Here is a 20,731-nt window from a genome sequence, read left to right on the forward strand (position 1 = left end):
AGCTTAAATTTAGGAAATGATGAGGATCCCATTCAATTTGCTAAAATTTTGAAATTCTTATTAAATGATTTTCGAAGAGAGAGAAGAGATTTTTTAAGCTGAATAATTATTAATTGTATAAAATATTATATAAAATGTGAATCAAATGATAGTTGTAGGTAATGTAATATACTCTAATAAAAGTTGTATTTACGAAAATTTCCCCTAATTTTTTAACCTAAAAATATTAAAAAGCGTAGCCCATTAAAAAATAAGGGCACAGGCACAGCGCAATACTTGAAATGGGTTTTGGGCTTCGGAGACCTGTGACCCTGTTTGGTATCGTTCTGTCGCCGTTGGTTTTTGATGATTGAGTCATGTCCGTTGCTTTCTTAGAGTTGGAGACGAAGACAAATGGAGCTGCAAATGAAGGTCGCGCAAGCTGTTCACGTGCTAAATCACGATAGCCAATCGTGCAACCGTGTTGCTGCTAATCAATGGCTAGTACAGTTTCAGCAGACCGATGCTGCTTGGGAAGTCGCCACGTCCATCCTGACATCCAATTATCATCAACAATTTGTTTCTGACTTTGAAGTCGAATTTTTTGCCGCTCAGATTCTCAAGCGAAAGGTCAGAGGTCAATAGATTCTTCTACTCCCCTTCACTTTCTATTTTGCATATGAATCCTTCTCCTCATTTATATGCATTAAGGTTGGTGTTTCCCAATTGGACAGCAAGCGGGGCGATATCTTAGCCGGACGGGGCAGGGAAACACTTCAAAAGGGGCACAACTTATTGTTTGTAAAGTTGTAATGGGGCGGATACCCAGTACACTCGATAGTATCTCCTTTTCTGTATATTCATTGATGGTCATGTAATTCTTCTGATAAGCATCTCGGTTAAGTTATCAAATTTTCCTTGTTCTTCTTCCTTTTATTTTTGGCAGGGAGATAATGCGGTTGCGATTATCTCAAACTTGCAGATTGTTGATGTCGGTCGTAGTGTTGTTTGGTGCTTTAATTATTGTCTTTGAATTCTATGCTTAACATTCGGTGACAAACTTGGGTTAGTCTATAATTTTTCGTACATTGCAAGGTCATGATGTGTGATTATATCAGGTTTATTGAGATTATTGCAAGATTTATAATACTTAGGGTTCAGGACAATGAAATCATTCTCTGACACTATTCAAGACCTGTGCATCATTGATCTTCCTCTTCAAGGAGCTCGTTACACATGGTTCAGAGGGGAAGACCCCATGCAAGCTTCAAGAATAGAACAACAACAACAACATATCGAGTAATATCCCACACCGTGGGGTCTGGGGAGGGTAGTGTGTACGCAGACCTTACCCCTACCTTGTGAGGTTAAAGAGATTCCTAATATTCCCCGAGTGGAATGACAATTTCAAACAATCAAACCTTTTCAAAGGGGGTGGCAGAGCTACACAATTGGGGGCAATCTAGACTTCACTTTAATACAACTGAGAAGTTTGAAAAAGGACATCACTGTTTAGAATAGAGAGACCTTTGGTAATTGGAAGCACGAAAGCATAAGTTACTTGAGGATCTTGCATTACTGGAACAAGCAACTGAGAGTAGATCTTTGACTGAAGTAGAAAAGGAGTAACAAATGCAATTGAAATTTGAATTACAACCGATGGCGTTGAGGCGAAAATTCAGGTGCCTCCAGCTCAAAGAAGGAGACAAGACACTAAGTACTTTCGAAAAATGGCCAATTTTTACAGAAGGAACAGCTGTATAGATAAATTAAACATAGGTGAAGAGATTAGTGAAGACAAAGATGCCACCAAGACAGAAATATTGAGGTTCTATCAAGGTCTTTACAATGAGAATGAGGCTTGATGCTAACTTGAAAATTTGGCTAGCATAACACTAACTAAGAAATCATGGCTAGAGAGAGCATTTGAGGGGAAGAGGTGCCAGCAACAATCAAATCTTGTGCACTAGATAAAAGACCTGGCCTGATGGATATATAACTGCTTTCTTCCAAAAAACATGTGAATTCATTAAATAAAACATTATGGGAGCTCTAAATCATTTCCTTCGACACTATTATATGGTCAAATCAAACATCAAATCTTGTGCACTAGATAAAAGACCTGGCCTGATGGATATATAACTGCTTTCTTCCAAAGAACATGTGAATTCATTAAATAAAACATTATGGGAGCTCTAAATCATTTCCTTCGACACTATTATATGGTCAAATCAAACATCAATGCCTCCTTTATTGCTCTAGTTCCCAAAAGGAAAGGAGCTATAGAACTCGGAGATTTCAGGCAGGCCCATAAGTCTCATAGCAAGTGTCGACAAGATAATTGCCAAACTCGTAGTTGAGAGGATTAAAATAGTAATTGGGAAACTAGTTTGAGAAGAGCAAACTGCTTTTTTGAAGAATAGATGGATTAAAGATGCAATAGTTATAGCAAATGAGATACTAAATGGGAGATTCAAAAGTGGTCATTCTGGCACCCTTTGCAAGCTGAATATAGAGAAAGCCTTTGATCAAATAAGTTGGTCCTATCTACTGTCATTACTGAGGGAATAGGGTTTGGTGATAGATGGGTCAGATAGATTAAATTCATCCTCATTACTGTCACTATCCTAGTGAACATAACTTCAGTTGGATTTTTTTCCCCACAGAAAGGAATCAGACGAGGAGATCCCCTTCCCCCTTTTTTTTACCCTTGCCATGGAAGGTTTGAGCAAATGTTAGACAAACAAAGCAGACAAAGTGCATTAAAAGATTCAAGGTGGGCGGTAACACTGTAAACTCAATTAGTGTCTTATTTACTCTACGCAGATGAGTCTTTAATCTTCTGTGGGGTAGAAAAATTACAGATGTAATATCTGAATCTGACATTACTAATTTTTGAAGTCATCTCAGGACTGCATATTAATATGCAAAAGGGCATGATATATCCTGTGAATATAGTGCCTAACTTGGAACAAATGGCTGAAATCATAGTCGGTAAAATTGGCTCTTTTCCATGCCTTTCGCTGGAAGCCAAGTGCAAAGCATCTAAAGTTTAGAGCGGAGTTATTGAGAAGGTGGAGAAAAGATTGACAACATGGAAGATGCACTACCTCTCAATGAGTAGAAAACTGGCATTAATCAATAGTGTGCTGGATAGTTTACCTACATAAATCATGTCACCCTCCCTTCCCTATGCCAAGCAAGGTCCAAAGGCAACCGGTCAAAATTAGAAGATGTTTTCTATAGAAAGTAAATAATGCAAACCACAAATTTCTCCCGGTGAAGTTGTTAAGGGTAATTCTTCCTAAGAAGCAAGGTGTGGACTGGGTGTTAGAGACTTGGCCAAACACAGTAAGAGTTTTCTCATGAAGTGGTGGTGGAGATATGGTTAGGAAGGAACACGTTTATGGAAGGAAATAATGAATGCTAAATACATGAAGAAAGACCATTGGTGTACCAAACAGAACAGATCCCCACATGGAGTTGGTCTCTGGAAGCATATCTACCGTTTGAAAGATGATTTTTTTTCATGATGTGTCCTTCAGGGTTGGAAATGGCACCCTAGTTAAATTTTGGAAGGACAAGTGACTTCACAATCAGCCCCTAAAAGTCTCCGATCCTTCCCTTTATCAGGTAGTAGTTGACCTTACTCCCAAATAGCTCAATATAGATCAAGGAACATATAGGGGTCTGCACTTCAGGAGAAACATGCAGAAATGCAAACTTGGTGAACTCTTTGATCTTCTCAAAGTCCTGTAAAGCTTCCAAATGAGCACACAAACCTAAGACAACCTAAGGTGGGGCAACCTCATTGGTAGCTCATTTTTTTTGATAGGTAAAATGAATTATTTCTGAGAGGCCTTAGTGGTGGCTCTTATTCAGTGAGGGCAGGATACAACTGTGTGCACTTAATGAAGTAATTGAGCTTTGGCCATGGAAGCTTATAAGGAAGACAAAACTCCCTATAAAGGTCATGTGCTTCCCATAGACTACCCTCAAATGCGCTATTTTGACCCAAGACAACCTATGTAGAAGGAATTTTCAAGTGGTGAAGAGAGGATAGCTGTGCCTGGATAGTTCAGAATCAATAGAACAATTTATTCCTACATTGTAAAGTGGCTGCTGATCTGCGGCACATGTTCCTTTCAGTTTTGGCATTTATTTGGACAATCCCCCAAGAGATAAAGGAGCAGTTGAAAGTTGGAGCTATTGGAAAGTTGACAGAACCATCAAGAAGATCTAACCGATGTCCCCAGCATGTATAATTTGGTGTTCTTGGACAGAAAAAAAATCGTAGATACTTTGATGGCATTTCAACTCCCAGTAGTTCCCTGAAAGCCAAATGTCTTAAGAATCTTTTTAGTTGGAGTAATCTATCCCCTTTAAACAATGACATCCCATGTCTTTGCAGCAAGTATGGTCATTGGCTTCTATAGAACACGAAACAAAGATTTCATTGCAGTAAGTATGGTCAATTGGCTTCTACAAGCTCCGTATAGTGGTCATTGGGACAAAATAATTCACACCTGGATATGGTCTCACCATGGGCAATTAGATGTTGGGCATTCTGATAATCCTCTATCAGATAGACGTTCTACTTCTTGATACAGTGTGATGATGGAGGAAACCCAAACTCTTAAAAAAGTAAAAAACAAAGTGTTAGTTCTTTGTAGAACGCAGAACATCGAGCTATGATCTTTGTAACCTGTGAGCTTATCTGGTTAAAACAAGTTCTCCTAGAGTTAATTCGCATTGAAGTTAAATAAATGAAGGTAATATATGACAATCAAGCTTCCCTATACATAGCCAAGAATGCAGTTTTTCATTCTTTTTTTGATGAAGTAACATGAATGCAGTTTTTCATGAAAGGATAAACATATGGAGGTGTATTGCTATATTATTAGGTAATCATTAAGTTCATACACATTGCCACAAACTTTACAAACTCAAATAAACTTTAGCAGATGTTCTTAATTAATCCCTTTGAGGACCCTGAGCTGAATACATTTATAACAAACTTGTGTGCGCTACAACTTTAGGGGTAGCTTAGAGATTTGAACAAGATTTACATTAATTAGGGTCAATTCGATTTGATTAGGTATGGTTTGATTTGGAGAGTAGATGAAAGCTTGCCTAGAATCAGTAATTTAACAAAGTTGTATACGCTCATAATTACTGGAAATTTCTAAGCTCGATAGAATAATCAAGATTTTACTCTTTTCAAGTTATTTTGGTTGCAATTTAAAGGAGCAATAATGAAAAATCACAAAATAATAAATTAAAAAAATCTAAAGTAAATTCGAGATGACTTTTAAATGCATAAAAAAGGATAAAAGGATCATTTTTAATTTGTTAAAAAACAAAGAAAACCTGAAAATGTAAATGAGGAGATAGGTAGGGTGGGGTGGGGTAACACTATGGTTGGGAAAGACTTAACACATGCTGCTTCTAACCCTAGTTTCTGTAACTTAGATTGCGTGATTATGAGTAGAACTGTATCGTTATTCTGTGGATCTCTGACTTGCTATAAGTGATATCAGTACATTAGCCATAAGTTGCTTACATTGTTTCTTCAGTGTTATTTAGTGCCTTGTTAATAAGTTTCATTGTGACATTGGCTGGTATAGAATAGCCTCTTAACTTGTCATATTTCAGAATGGCACCTGATCATACTTTCATTATGTTGGTACTGTGCTGGATTTAGGAAAGGAAGAGTCATGTCTCTTATTTCTGCTTTTTGAGGTTGCTCATACCTTATTGCTTACAGATACAAAATGAAGGAAGCTACTTGCAAATGGGAGCAAAGGATGCTCTGCTAAATGCTCTTCTATTGGCTGCTAAGAAATTTTGTTTAGGCCCTCCACAGGTGATTCAACTATCTGCTTGCTCAAAATTTTATTGTTGTTAAAAATATTAATTATTTGTTATGCTGAGATGTTTACTTTGTTGGAAACAGCTGTTGACTCAAATTTGTCTTGCTCTCTCTGCGCTCATGCTTCACGCTGTAGAGCATGGAAAACCAATTGAGAAGCTCTTTTGCAGTCTCCAAAGTTTGGAAAACCATGATGAAGGCACCATTGCTGTCTTGGAAATGCTGACAGTCCTTCCAGAAGTTGTGGAAGATAAGAATACTGATCACAGAACTAGTTCGGCTCAGCGACGCGAGTATGGTCGAGAGGTTTAGAACTCTCTTTAGAGCTGCACATTTTTTGGAAAAGTTGATGCTTTGGAATGCACTGCTGCACTTTATCCAGTTTCTATTTCTTACACGTATATTTTTCTGTAAGAAGCAGCTTCTCTCGCATACTTCCGTGGTTCTTGAGTTCCTTCATCGTCAGAGTGATAAGAGTTTTGACAGTAGCATTCAACTCCAGGGCAGGCACAGAAAAATTTTGCGTTGTTTGTTAAGTTGGGTAAGTTCATCTTGACTAAATACATCAACCCATATCTTTCGGTGGTCAATCAATAACTAGAAAAGAATAAGCAATGACTGTTTCAAACCCCCAAACGAAGTCGTTCTACGGAAAAGGCTAAGATATGACGACCTGATATACAACAACGACAACAACAACAAACCCAGTGGAAAATGCTAATAATATGATGATAAACACTGGCATGTGGCTCTATTAATCAATAATTGTCACTAAATCTTCACCGGCAACTAGATTCTGCAAATCTTACTTGTTCTTGAGTATTTAATTTATCTTCTCTCTCTCTCTCTCTCTCTCTCTCTCTCTCTCTCTCTCTCTCTCTCTTTCTGAATTTTAAAAGGATTTGATTCACATATATCTGATTAGAGACATAAAAAAATCTACTGATTGACCCTCCCTCTCTATCTCTTTGCACTGACCAAGATTCAGGTGTAGTCTGTACTCTGTATAATGGTGCGGAGAAACCCAATATTCTAATTTCCTTGTAAAAGGGAACTCTCGCAACTATGTAAAACCTGATTGTCAACCTAGGTTAATAGAAAACCTGGTGCAGGTCAATCCTGGCCTGAGCAGGGTCTTTCAGTTCATTGAACTACTGGATCACCAAGAGAGTTATCACATTCTGACTGACTCGCAGTATGGTTTGCCTTCTTTGGTTTGAGGTTCATGCTTAACCTTATGCCTGTTCTGAGTTATTTCGACCTCATAAGAACACTTCTATTTGCTTTTGACATAAATATTTTTTATACAATAACGGGGAAACTGCTTGGAGTTGTAAAATTCTGTGGGGTGTCCCATATTAGCTTTTTGTATTGGAATGTCTCTGAGATGAGGCCACTTAGAGTCTTTATGGTATGAGCTAAGGATTTTTTGTTGGTTGCTTCCCTCTGATATGCAAAGGTATTTAAGTGGACTTCTTTTTCCTTTACAAAAGAGGGTGGCATCTTGTCTTACATCTGTTTGTTGACAACACAATTTTTGTTGATAATAAAATAGGAAGAAAAGAGAATTTGGAGGAAATTACTTCGAGCAGTAGTCCTGCAAAGAGTCCCGGAGAATCAAATTGAAACAATCCATGTACGAGCAACTAACTACTCTTTGAATTGAAAAGAAAAAAAGATAAGGTAAATAATTTTATTAACACAAAAATGGGAGAATCCCGTATACAAACAGTATACCAAAAAAGAAAACCTACCCCAAAACATGGTTCTCACTGATAGATACCCAATCATCTGTATAAATAGCACCTCATAGGTACACCGAAAGGAAACTAAAGACAGGGGACCGTTTTGCAACTTTACAAAGTCAAGCTCAACCCCTTGAAAAGCTCTCATCCTCTCTTTCCATATGACCTACAGAATGGCTAAAGGAGCAACCTTCCAAACCCTTGGACTTCTCTTCCCACTCTTGTAGGCCCAACTGTACAACGCCTCTTTCACTGTGCCCGACATCACCCAATGTAAACCAAACCAATTAAGGACCATCATCATAGTCGTGAAGCCACTCTACAATGCAAAAAGCGATGATCAATGTCTTTACACGAGCCTTTACAATACACAATACATACACTATTCAACCCTTATTTATAACAATACATAATATATACACTAATCGACCCCTATTTATAATAATAATACACAATACATATACTAATCCTATTCCATGCGGGACTATACTTATTTACAAATTATTAACTATCTAACACTCCCCCTCAAGCCAGTGCATACAGATTGTATGTACCGAGCTTGTTACATATGTAACTAATATGAAGACCAGTGAGAGACTTGGTGAAAATATCTGCAAGCTGATCATTCGACTTTACAAACTTTATAGCAATATCTCCTTAGAGTATTTTTTTTCTGATGAAGTGACAGTTAATTTGAATGTGTTTAGTCCTCTCATGGAACATCGGATTTGATGCAATATTAAGGGCATTCTATATGGTTGATTTCACCATTTTCAACTCCTTGAGCAACTGTTGATCCAAGCTAGCTCACATGTTGCCATAGCCATTGCTCGATATTCTGCTTCTGCACTGGACCGAGCAACCACATTTTGTTTCTTGCTTTTCCAAGACACCAAATTACCTCATACTAAAACACAATATCCAGACATAGAACGTCTACGAAAAAGTGATCCTGCCCAATCAGCATCTGTGTGGTCCACGATCTGCTCATGACCTCGATCTTCGATTCTCGAACAATAGTCTTTTGCTTTGGGCTGATTTTATAACTCTATCCCACTAACTATCACAGGGAGAATCCATAAACTGACTTACAACACTCACATGAAAGGAGATATCAGGTCCTGTCACTGTGAGGATATTCAACTTACCAATGAGCCGCCTATATCTCGCAGGATCACTAAGGGTCTCCCCTTGTTCTGGCATAAGTTTAGCATTCAGATCCGTAGGAGTGTCAATGTGTCTACAACCTGTCATTCCTGTCTCCTCAAGAATGTCTAAGGCATACTTCCATTGTGAAATAACAATACCTGAGTTGATTGAGTGACCTCAATACTTAGAAAATACTTCAATGTGCCTAGATCCTTATTGTGGAAGTGCTGAAAGAGATGTTGCTTCAAATTAGTGATACTAGACGAGGATACAAAGCACAAAGTTCATCTTTTTTGGGCCCGTATTTGCGTGAGGAATCAGGATAAACTTTCGGCGAAGGTAGATCTGTCTTTGGGAGGTTGGAACTTTGAAGTTTCAATTCTTGATGATATTCACGTCAAGCCTAGTCCAACCAGAAAAGGTGACTGGCGAGTTTTTGGAAAAAGGGTATGATGGAGCAGGTACATCGAGAGACGTTCCTGCCAACCCTAGTACGCACGTGGGTATACAGCAAAACAGCTTTAATTCAAAAATTAAAGCACCTGTTAAACCCTTGGTTATTACACGCAAGGCAAATCTTAAACCTGGCCCACAAACTTTGGGCCAAAATATGGACAGGAGTTATTATAAGGCAGGCCCAAAGAGGAAAACCCTAGTGAAGGAGGCCAAGCTTTTAAAGGAGAAGCAGATCTGGCGGGTAGTTGGGCTGGAAACCAGCCCAATCGCTAATACTTTTGATAAATTATCAGTTGAGCCCTGCACTAGTTCAATCGATATTTTACACATTCCAGAACCTAATCACCTCCAGTTGCTTTCCTAGAACAAGACATAGGGACCTGCTCTACAGATGCTGATGACGAAGAAGATCCAACAGAATTTTCTCCTCAATTGCATAGATGAGTAACTCGGATTCAGATTTTTCCTCTCAATCAATTTCTACAGCTCTTCCATTAACATGGTATGAAGGAGAAACGAACATGCAGAGGATAGACAGACCAACAATTGTTGAAACTTCGAAATGGACTATGATTACAATGGGCAAGGCATGCAAAGCATTCGGGATCAATGCGCAGGGGTTCGAGCATGAATTGTTGGGCCTAGTTCTAAGGATGGAACAGAGAAGGCAATCTCAGCTACAACAACAAAAGTCACCATCTAAGTCGGGGAAGGAGGGTAAATGCAAAGGGGAAGGGGAAAGAAAGAGACTAATATGTGGGTTGAATTACGATCGAAAGAAACAACAGTTAAAAGGGGTTAAGGGCAGGCATTACCGCTCTGTTTCTGGATGAAATTAAAAATTCTAAGCTGGAATGTGCAGGGGGCGAATGACAGTGGGAAAAGAAGTACTATCAAGTCTCTGGTTCGTAAATGGAAGGTTGATGTCATGTGTTTACAAGAAACCAAAATTGAAGACTGGCCAACAGGTGAAGTCTACAAATTATGGGGAAATAGATGGGCAGAGTGGGCTGAGTTGAAAACAAGCGGTAACCGCGGTGGGATTATAGTGGTATGGGATAGAAGACATTGGAATAACATTGAGAATATGCAAGGTTCCTTCTCCATCTCCTGCATTTTAGAGAGTACTCAGGAGGAGTTCAGATGGTGTTACAGGTATATATGGGCCTCATACCAACCTAGAACGGGAGGTCATGTGGCATGAAATTGCAGGTGTAAGGGGTCTATGGGAGGGTCACTGGGTGCTTGGGGGGGATTTCAACGTTTGCAGATTTGAAAGGGAAAGACTCAATTGCACAAGGAGATCCAAGGCTATGAGAGTATTCTCTGAAACCATGCAGGACTTGTGTTTAATAGATTTGCCACTTCGTGGGTCCTGTTACACTTGGACCAGAGGAGAGAACTGCATTCAAGCTTCAAGAATTGATAGGTTTCTCATCTCCCCTGAATGGAATGAATCCTTCAAAGCAGTGAAGCAACAAATACTTCCTGGAGTGATCTCTGATCACAAACCTATCATGCTGGAAAGTGGTGATTGGGATGCCAGCCCTTCATATTTCAAATTTGAAAATATGTGGCTGCAATCAGAAGGGTTTATGGAGAAATTGAAAGGGTGGTGGCAAAGCTATTCTTTCACTGGTAGTGCAGATTTCATACTCATGCAGAAGCTGAAAACCTTAAAGAAAGATATTACAACTTGGAACAAGGAAGAGTTTGGGAAATTGGAAACCAAAAAGACTAGAGCTTTGACCGAGCTCCTAGCACTTGAACAGGAACAAGAGAGGAGGAATCTCACACAACAGGAGATCACTCACATGATGACTTTGAAAACAGAATTGCAGCAGCTAGCAAGTGCAGAAGAGGTCTCTTGGAGGCAAAAATCAAGGTGTCTTTGGCTTAAAGATGGGGATAGGAATACCAAGTACTTCCAAAAGATTGCAAATTCCAATAGGAGGTACAACAGTATTGACAGACTTCAGGTGGGAGAAGAAATTATTGAGGACAAAGAGCAGATTAAAAAGGAGATACTGGATTTCTATGAGGGGCTTTACACTAAGCATGAGGACTGGAGACCTACTTTCACCTTTGAAGGCATGGTCAGTATCACAGAAGAAGAGAGTCTCAACCTAGAGGCAATCTTTGAGGAGGAAGAAGTTCTAGCAGCTATACAGTCATGTTCTCCCGACAAGGCACCTGGCCCTGATGGATACACAATGGCATTTTATCACAAATCATGGGATTTTATTAAGGCAGACATCATTATCATGATCATTGTTGGATGGTGAGATCATGCAATGCTTCCTTTATTGCTCTGATCCCTAAGAAAAAAGGAGCCATGGAACTCAAAGACTACAGACCAATTAGCCTCATTGGAAGTATCTATAAAATTGTAGCAAAAATTCTAGCAGAAAGGCTCAAGTCAGTGATGGAGAAGCTAGTCTCAAATCAGCAAAATGCATTCATAAAGAATAGGCAGATCACTGATGCTTCTTTGATTGCTAATGAAGTCCTGGACTGGCAACTAAAGAGGGGAGGATCAGGCATTCTATGTAAGTTGGACATAGAGAAAGCCTTTGATCAATTAAATTGGGTTTATCTTATTTCAATACTTAGACAGATGGGGTTTGGCAGCAGGTGGATCAAGTGGATCAAATTTAATATCTCCACGGTCAAGTATTCGATCCTAGTCAACAGAAGCCCAGTTGGTTTCTTCTCACCACAAAGAGGTTTGAGGCAGGGAGATCCCCTCTCTCCCTTCATATTCATACTTGCTATGGAAGGGTTAAGCAGAATGTTAGACACGGCCAAATNTTTTCATCATCGTCAGTGTACGTAAGGTTTTAGAACGAGGTTGTTTGATATGAGGTTTATTACCGATATTGGGCTATTTTGAGCAGCTACTGTGATCAAAAAATTTTCTAGGAGTATGCGAGTCATGTGAGTACATCTTGGGTTATGGTTATTGCTTGATACAGTCGGTTGAGACTTATACAATGTGTAGATGCAAAGTTCGGGTCTTGTACGAAATTTTCGGATGTTGGAATCAGATCCTGAAGTTTATGGGCTAAGGTTGAAGTAATGATCTTCAGTTATGTAGTGTTGTCGGGCCTAGATGGAATAGGGTGACGTGGGATCACCCCGGGTATGTGCATGGTAAGGTTACACGGGGGTTTGATGGCATTGGAACAACTCTTGGCACGTTCGAGGACGAATATATGTTCAAGTGGGGGAGAATGTAACAACCCGACTGGTCGTTTTGAGCATTTTCTTTCAGGTTTACATATCAATATGCTGAAGAGTGTGATCTATCCTATCAATGAAGTTCATAATTTGGAGGAGCTAGCAGGAATTCTGGGTTGTAATATTGGCACACTTCCTACCACGTACCTGGGCCTACCATTGGGAGCAAAGCACAACTCTTCAACAATATGGAACGGGGTCATTGAGAAATTTGAGAGAAGATTAGCCTCTTGGCAGATGCAATACCTTTCTATGGGTGGTAGACTCACATTAATCAATAGTGTCCTAGACAACATTCCCACATACTACATGTCACTACATCATATGCCTAACAAAGTGTTAAATCAGTTGGACAGGATAAGGAGAAATTTCCTTTGGGAAGGGAATAGCACTGAGCATAAGTTTCACTTGGTGAAGTGGAAAAAGGTCATCCTCCCAAAACACCAAGGAGGATTGGGAATCAAGGACCTGGAAAATCACAACAAATGCCTACTGATGAAGTGGCTTTGGAGGTACACACAAGAGGAGCAACCTTTGTGGAAGATGGTGGTCAATGCTAAGCACGGAACTCAAGGCAATTGGTGTACTAAACTCACAAGAGCACCCCATGGGGTGGGAGTGTGGAAGTGCATACGCAGATTGTGGGAGGAATTTTCTGAACACCACCACCTTACATTTGGGAATGGGCAACAAATCAAATTTTGGTAGGATAAATGGTTTGGGAATTCATCCCTAAGGACTGATTTTCCTAACCTGTTTCAGATTGCACGTGATCCCGACTCTACAATCATTCAAAATAAGGATGGCCCCATTTGGAATGTTACTCTAAGAAGGAATTTGCAGGACTGGGAGGTTTCTGATTATGTTCGACTGCTAGAGGTACTTCATGGCGTCACACTAAATGAGCACATCATAGATAAGTTCAGATGGGGAGGAGCAAGTGATGGTAGGTATTCTGTGAAGGCAGGGTACAGGTTAATAATGGCTAGAAATGGAATTACTGATCTGTGGCCATGGAAATTAATATGGAGAACCAGACTACCACCCAAGGTCATCTGCTTCAGCTGGACTGCACTTTATGAGGCATGTTTGACTCAGGAGAACCTTGTTAAAAGGAACTTCCAGTTAGTTAATAGATGCTACATGTGTCAAAGGGATGCAGAAACCAACAACCACCTTTTCCTACATTGTAGAGTTGCAGCAGATATTTGGAGCATATTTTGCTTTGTTTTTGGTATTAGTTGGGTTATGCCTCACAACATGAAAGAGGCATTTCAGAGCTGGGGCAGCTGGAAAGTTGATAAGACCATCAAGAATATCTCGAAAATGATACCTGCATGTATTTGTTGGAGCATATGGAATGAAAGAAATAGAAGATGCTTTGATGGACTTTCAACTCCTAACCACACCCTAAAAGCTAAATGCCTTTTGTTTTTATTTAGCTGGGCAAATATTTCCCCTGTAGATTCCCCCGAAACATTTGTGAACTTTGTTAGCTCTTTGTATCTAAGTTAGCATATATGTAGTAAGCTAACAGGTGGTCTTTTTTGCTTTTTGAAGCTTCTATGCTTCTGCTTCTTGTAATATTTTGCATCTTCTTGATGACATCAATGAAGCCAATTATTTCATCAAAAAAAAAACTATATCGTCAACATAAACCACCAAATAAATACACAAATTTTGAGAAGAATGCCGATAAAATGCAGAATGATTAACTTCACTACGAGTCATACCAAACTCCTGAACAATTGTGCTAAACTTACTAAACCATGCTCGAGCAGACTGTTTCAAACCATAGAGTGACCAGCACAACCGACATACAAGGCCACTAGACTTCCCTGATCAACAAACTAGGTTGTTCTATGTAAACTTCATTTTGAAGGTCATTGTGGAGAAAAACATTCTTAATGTCCAATTGATAGAGATGCCAATGGCGAACAAGAACCATGGATAGAAAAAGGCGGACAAATGTTACTTTAGCCACGGGAGATAAAGTATTACCGTAATCAAGCCTAACTATTTGAGTATAACCTTTGGCAATGAGGCGGGCTTTAAGGCAATCAATTTGACCATCTGGACCAACTTTGATTGCATACACCCACTAGCATGCTGCCTCCACGCAAGCCCTCGGTCACTGAGCCGAACTCGTCCGCTCGGAAGGAGACAACCTTGGCCAGCCTTTCGAGTTCTACCCCCGCTACCACAAATATCACAACCCATACAGCGCTCGAGGGTACCTCGCTCCCGCTCAAAAAAGAAAGAAAAGTAGGCGCTTTTAAGGCCAGTGTGGAGTAGCTAGAACGGATGGGAGGTAATTCGTCCTACATTGGGTGGCTTGCTAAAGCGTTGTGTTCGTTTCAGTGAGCTGGTGTCTTCGTTTAGGAAGTCCCTAAAGGTAGAGAATCAAGCTCCCATTTACTATTAGCATGTAAAGATGTCATCTCTTCGATCATATTCTACCGCCATCCAGGATGAGATAACGCTTCACTTGTGGACTTAGGGATAGAAATAGAGGACAAAGATGACACAAAGGCATAATAGGGTGATGATAAATAATAGTAACTCAAACCAATATAATGGGGATTGAGATTAAGAATGGATCTAATAACTTTCGAAGTGTGATCGGTAGACTAAAAGGAGACAAGTCCACAGTAGGTGAAGGATTCGATACACTGGACTTGATGCTAGACGGCGATGATAACTCAGGAGTGATGGAGCTATAAAATGTTGAACTGGACTAGGTGATGGAACTTGAGCTATAGGTGATAGAACTGGAGCTATAGGTGGTGGAGCTGGAATTAGAGCGGTAATTGATGGAACTGAAGCTGTAGGTATTGGAGTTGGAGTTTGGAAGAAGATGAATGGGAGATAGTGATTGAATCTCCAAAAGATGGAAGTGGTAACACCTCAAAATATCTAAGTGATTACCTGGATGACTGGACATGTGAAGTATGGTTGGGTTTCAAAGAAGGTAACATCAGTAAACATAAGACACCACTGGAGGTCAGGTGAATAGCGCATCGATATACTTTTTGCGTTCTCGAGTAACTCAGAAATATGCACTTAAGAGCACGAGGAGCTAACTTATCTTTCCCTGGAGTAAGGTTATGAACAACACACGTGCTCCTAAAAACACAGGGTGGAAAAGAGAACAAAGGTGAGTGGGGTAACATGACAAAGAATGGAAGTTGATTCTGGATCGCTGGGGATGACATACGATTAATAAGATAATAAGATGTGAGAACTACAAACCCCTCCCCCCCTCCCGACAAAAAAAAAAAGCAACGGAGCATGACATTATATGAGTAGGGTACGAGCAGTTTCAATGAGATGACTATTCTTTCTTTCAGCTATCCCATTTTGTTGAGATGTATATGGACAGGATGTTTGATAAATGATCCGATGAGAGTTCATAAACCGATGAAATAGGGAAGACAAATACTCTAGGGAAATGGGAGCGAGTATGTTTACCCAACTGACTTGACTCACTTTCTAGAGTGAACAAGTGAGATAAACCAGGTGCCATTTTTTGAAGTTTTGATAAATTGGGATGTTCCAATAATTTATGTAATAAATATGGTGAATCAGTAATAAGACAAGTTGTTGAAGGAAGACAAGCTTTCCAACCATGCCCCATGACCCTTTGGACGCACCCATGGCGTCCTAGCAAGCCTCCCAACGCCTAGCGCCATGTGACAAGTGCGCCTGTGTCTATGTCGCCCCATCAATAGCTCTTACCGGCGTCCAGCCGCATGCAGATGCCAACAGCGCCCCTCGGCAGGCTGCGCCCCAGCGTGCGCCGGTTGTCAGCGCAATCAACCCATGCCCTGCAGCCAAACCCTCGAGCGCAGACCGTGATGCTAAAGATAAGGTTGCAGCCCCTCCAAGTTACGCCAGTGGACTTGCTTTTACCTTATATGAGTCTAGGTCCCTTTTGTTGTAAATATCGAGTAGTTCCCGTATTTTCATTATGATTATCTTAGCCTTGGTTAATTTTTTTAAGCATTATTAAGGGGATCAAGTAGTCAAACTTTCAAGCAAGCAAACAATTCTCTATATTGGTGCCTCTGCCCCTCAACACCGTGTTGCCTTTCTGTAATAGCTTTCATTAATGCGATCAAGCTTTATTTCAGTCTCATTCTTTTTTTTTTGTTCTCTCAATTGTTTTTGACATCGGTTTTCCCGTACGGCACTGACAGTCTCGTTTAGCTTACGGAGGGGACCCGGGTTGGTGGAAAGTAACCACACGGACATCGGTTGTTTAGCCTTACGTCGCCTTTACAAGAAATCTCAAGAATGCGCCGTGTAACAAGTTGTATGAGTAGGGTACGAGCAGTTTCAATGAGATGCCTATTCTTTCTTTCAGCTACCCCATTTTGTTGAGATGTGTATGGACAAAATGTTTGATAAATGATCCCATGAGAGTTCATAAACCGCTGAAATAGGGAAGACAAATACTCTAGGGAAATGGGAACGAGTATGCTTACCGAGCTGACTTGACTTACACTTTAAAGTGAACAAGTGAGACAAACCAAGTACCATTTTTGAGGTTTTGATAAATTGGGATGTCCCAACCGTTTATGTAAAAAATCTGGTGAATCAATAACAAGGCAAGCTGTTGAAGAAAGACAAGACGTGAGTCCATATGATTTAGCAAGGATAAGGTAATAAAGTCCATTTGATTTATGCCCAATACTAATAATCCACTTCGTCACGCGTTCCTGTGTAAAAACAAGCTTATCAAGAAATAAAACTGAGTATTTAAGTGATTTGGCTAAGCAACTAACGACTATGAGATTAAAAGGACTACCGGGAACATAAAGAACTAAATCCAAAGGTAAGTAAGGAAGTGGACTTGCTTGACCTATTCCAGTTGCCATGGTTTGAGACCCTTTGGCCATTGTGATGGTTGGAAAGATTGAGAATACGAGTGAAAAAAGATTTGTTACTAGAAGTGTGATCAGATGCACCCGAATCAATGAACCAAGAGTTGGATGAAGAAAATTGAGAGACACAAGTCACGCTATTACCTGTTTGTACAGCAGAAGCTATCTCAAAAGATGTCTGCTTACGTGCTTTGTAATGAAGGAACTCAATATAATCCGGTAAAGAAACCATTCAACTATCAAAGTATTAGTTCCCATTTTGTTACGATTAAATTCAAATTACTGCCGAGTATAGACAAGTAACAATGTCCAGAGAGAATATGGCCAGAAGCACTTGCAAAAAACTGGAAGATGATTGAACTTGTTGGAATATGTTGCTGGAAAATTCTGATTTTACGGAAATTCTTAGATCTAACTTGTGAGTCCTAGCTGAATCCCAAAGAATATGAGAAGCTACTGTTCACGCCGGGAAACACTGTTCAAGCAGCAAACACTATTGAATTTTGGGAAAAATAAAAAAGCACTGATCACCAGAAAACGTTGTTCACTGTTATCGAGTGAGTAGGCTCGGACAGTGAAGAAAAAATAGGAGCAGTCGCCGGAATATGAAAAAGAAAGTCGCTGGAATCTGGAAATCTCCGCTGGAAAAAAAAAAGTGGTTGAAATTTTGTGTAATCTGGATGGGTAGGCTCGGTGAGGTTCGGCTCGAAATCACCTCCTGAATAAGCTGTCCTAATGAAGTTCTGCCAAAAAGTGGCGGGAAAAAGCTTCACGTGCTGGACCGTGAGTTGGAATCTCGCCGGAAAATATTCTGCCCCGTGAGGGCGCATTAGAGGGGTTCTGCTGGATATATTTTTACCGTTTAGTCGCCGGAAGCCGATTTACCTCGTGGTAGTGTTGGTTTTTGCACTAGTCTGATGGAAATGAACTTTCACGCGGATAGACCTACGGTCACCGGAAAATTTTCCGGTTAACTGATTCCTTCTTCCTGGAATCACTGGTATTTTTGCACAATGATGAATCTTTGGCTGCTTTGATAGCATGTGAGAAATAGCATGGAAAATATATATTATTCATGTTTATTTACTATAATACAAGGAGCCTATTTATATCTATGTTCTAAAAATACATACTACTCCTATTCCAATGTGGGACTAAGCATACTAATATATACATAAACTATCTAACAACATTTTGTCATTGAGTGGGAGTGGTTCCAGAATTAGGTACAGAGGTATTTCTTGTATTCTCTTATATGTCTCTAATGCCTACCTCTGTTTAATAGGTTCGAGCTGGTTGTTTCTCGGAGATTCCCCCTAGCTCTTTGGCTGGACATCCACTTCTGAGTTTCGTTTTCAACTCTTTACAGGTAATATGTATTGCTAAACCTAACATGCATGGGTAATGGTCTAATGGTTTCTTCAAGTTGCTTCAGGTTCAGAAGTTATTAATGCCCATTTACGTACTTAAATGGCTAACAGGTTTCGTCTTCATTTGATCTAGCCATTGAAGTTCTCACTGAACTTGTGAGTCGACATGAGGTAAAAGATTCATTATCTTCTATAGTAAATTATGTGAGATTCTCCACTGGATTCTTTGTTTATTTTAAGAAAAACAGAGAAAAGGGATGGGAAAATACATATACTCTCCCCATGAATTGGACATTTGGAGCGTGAAGTAACATATCATGGGTGGTCCAACATTGGATAGACCAATTACGAAGATGAGTCCGGCTCTGGCCATTTTAAAAAAAATATCCAACCCAAAACCTTAAAACTATATGTAAAGTGACCAAGATCTTTATAAGCCCTTATAACTCATCTCAGATGTAGTTAAGCTAACACCCTCACATTGTGATTCGATTTCGGGGTTCACACACAAATTTAGTTGTAAGTTTACTAATTTGAGAATTGGGTAGCCAAAAGTTGGCCTGATACGCTGTTAAGAAAACGGACCTCAAGCCTTACTTAACTCCAAAAGTTAACTTAATTGACATTCTAACACCCACCCTCTAGGGTTGGACATCTGGAATGTGTTAACTTATATAGTCGTCTCGTGTGGATTGTGTAAGGGCTTTTTTTGATAAGTAATTGTAGAGACTGTATTGATGTATAACAACAGAAGTTGAAGTAGTTACATCCAAAGAGAATCAAACATTACATCGAGTGTAAAGAGCTTAGAAAATCTATCAAGATGAGGGGCTTTAAAACATTGACCGTGGCCAAGTTACACCATTGTTACCAGAGGTGGCCAGGATTTTCCGGGTGTCAAAAAGTAAACAGGATAGAGGCTTACAGTGGCTGGGGAGATAGAAGGTTTTGTGGGAAAAAAGAAACTTTTGGGAGCCGTTTAGACATACTTTGGTTGAAATTTGAAAAAGAAAAGTATTTGAAATTGGCGTTGATCTTTCATTAAAAGAAGATGAGAAATCAACAAGAATTAAAATATAAAAACAAGTTACCAGGAACTAAAGAAAAAGAAAGAATATAAGAGGACAATAGAATAGGTGAACTCGGATGTCTCTGTAACCAATTGTTGCAGCAAACAAAAAGATTAAAGTTGCTAGTAGCTAGCTGGAGTCAATTCCAGCAGCTTAGGTTAAATATTTGGCCCTTTGCGACTGGCGGCACCCTGAGCGATTCGAAATGTGGGTGCCTCTTTAATATAATTATACTATTTCTTCTATATGTCTACATACACACACTGTCCAGACCGAGGATTGTGGGTGGTGATGCACCCTTCCTCTCTATGTAGACCGCCCCTGATTGGTACTCTTATGTGTAAGGATGCAGGGAAGATGTGAATCATTTGCTGCTCCATTGCCTGATAGCGTACTGGTTGTGGTGTACCATATGAAACATATTTGGGGTGGAACAAATAATACCAAAAAGTATTAGATATATGTTTGCAGGGTGAAAGTCCTGAAGAAAGAAATATTGGGAAGAGCGTGGGAGATAGCTCTGTTGGAAATCATGTGAACTATATGGAAAGAAAGAGAAGCGCATTTGGATAATTGAAAATATATGTGCATGATTGAGTGCTATTCGTAGCGAATCATACTTGTTAATATTTTCTACTTTTGTTGTGCATATTGTATGGGGGATTCTCCCTTTCAAACAATAAAATTACTTATTTCATCAAAAAGTAACTAATATGGGATCCATCTGGAAGATTTACACCAAACAAAATTGGTCCAAGTTAGTTCTCTTCTTTGGATTTTAAACGAACCTCTTGTACTTTTGCGTTTGCAGTGTATACCACAAGTTTTGTTATGCAAAGTTGGATTTCTTAGAGATATACTTCTTCTCCCAGCTCTTAACAGTGGAGACGAGACTGTGATAAGTGGTCTTGCTTGTTTTTTGTCAGAAATTGGTCATGCTGTAAGTATTTTCAAACTTCCGAGC

The 20,731-nt window shown here is 39.7% G+C and overlaps 1 protein-coding gene across 4 annotated transcripts in view; it reads left to right on the forward strand.

Annotated features, from left to right (window-relative positions):
* The window catches only part of LOC109228462 (transportin MOS14), a 63,992-nt gene continuing 43,532 nt past the window's right edge, over nucleotides 272-20,731 (forward strand). For 3 of the 4 annotated variants that reach the window (XR_002068384.1, XM_019393551.1, XM_019393553.1), the window contains exons 1-7: nucleotides 272-609; nucleotides 5,747-5,845; nucleotides 5,936-6,157; nucleotides 6,270-6,392; nucleotides 18,613-18,696; nucleotides 18,809-18,868; nucleotides 20,579-20,707. Coding sequence is in view for 3 of the 4 variants with exons in the window: in XM_019393551.1 (XP_019249096.1) it covers nucleotides 394-609; nucleotides 5,747-5,845; nucleotides 5,936-6,157; nucleotides 6,270-6,392; nucleotides 18,613-18,696; nucleotides 18,809-18,868; nucleotides 20,579-20,707 (933 nt within the window). In the remaining variant the exon portion in view is untranslated. The remainder of the gene's footprint in view (nucleotides 610-5,746; nucleotides 5,846-5,935; nucleotides 6,158-6,269; nucleotides 6,393-18,612; nucleotides 18,697-18,808; nucleotides 18,869-20,578; nucleotides 20,708-20,731) is intronic. The other variant, XM_019393552.1, reaches the window with a different exon arrangement.

This window comes from Nicotiana attenuata, chromosome 7, assembly GCF_001879085.1.
Source record: "Nicotiana attenuata strain UT chromosome 7, NIATTr2, whole genome shotgun sequence".
NCBI lineage: Eukaryota > Viridiplantae > Streptophyta > Magnoliopsida > Solanales > Solanaceae > Nicotiana > Nicotiana attenuata.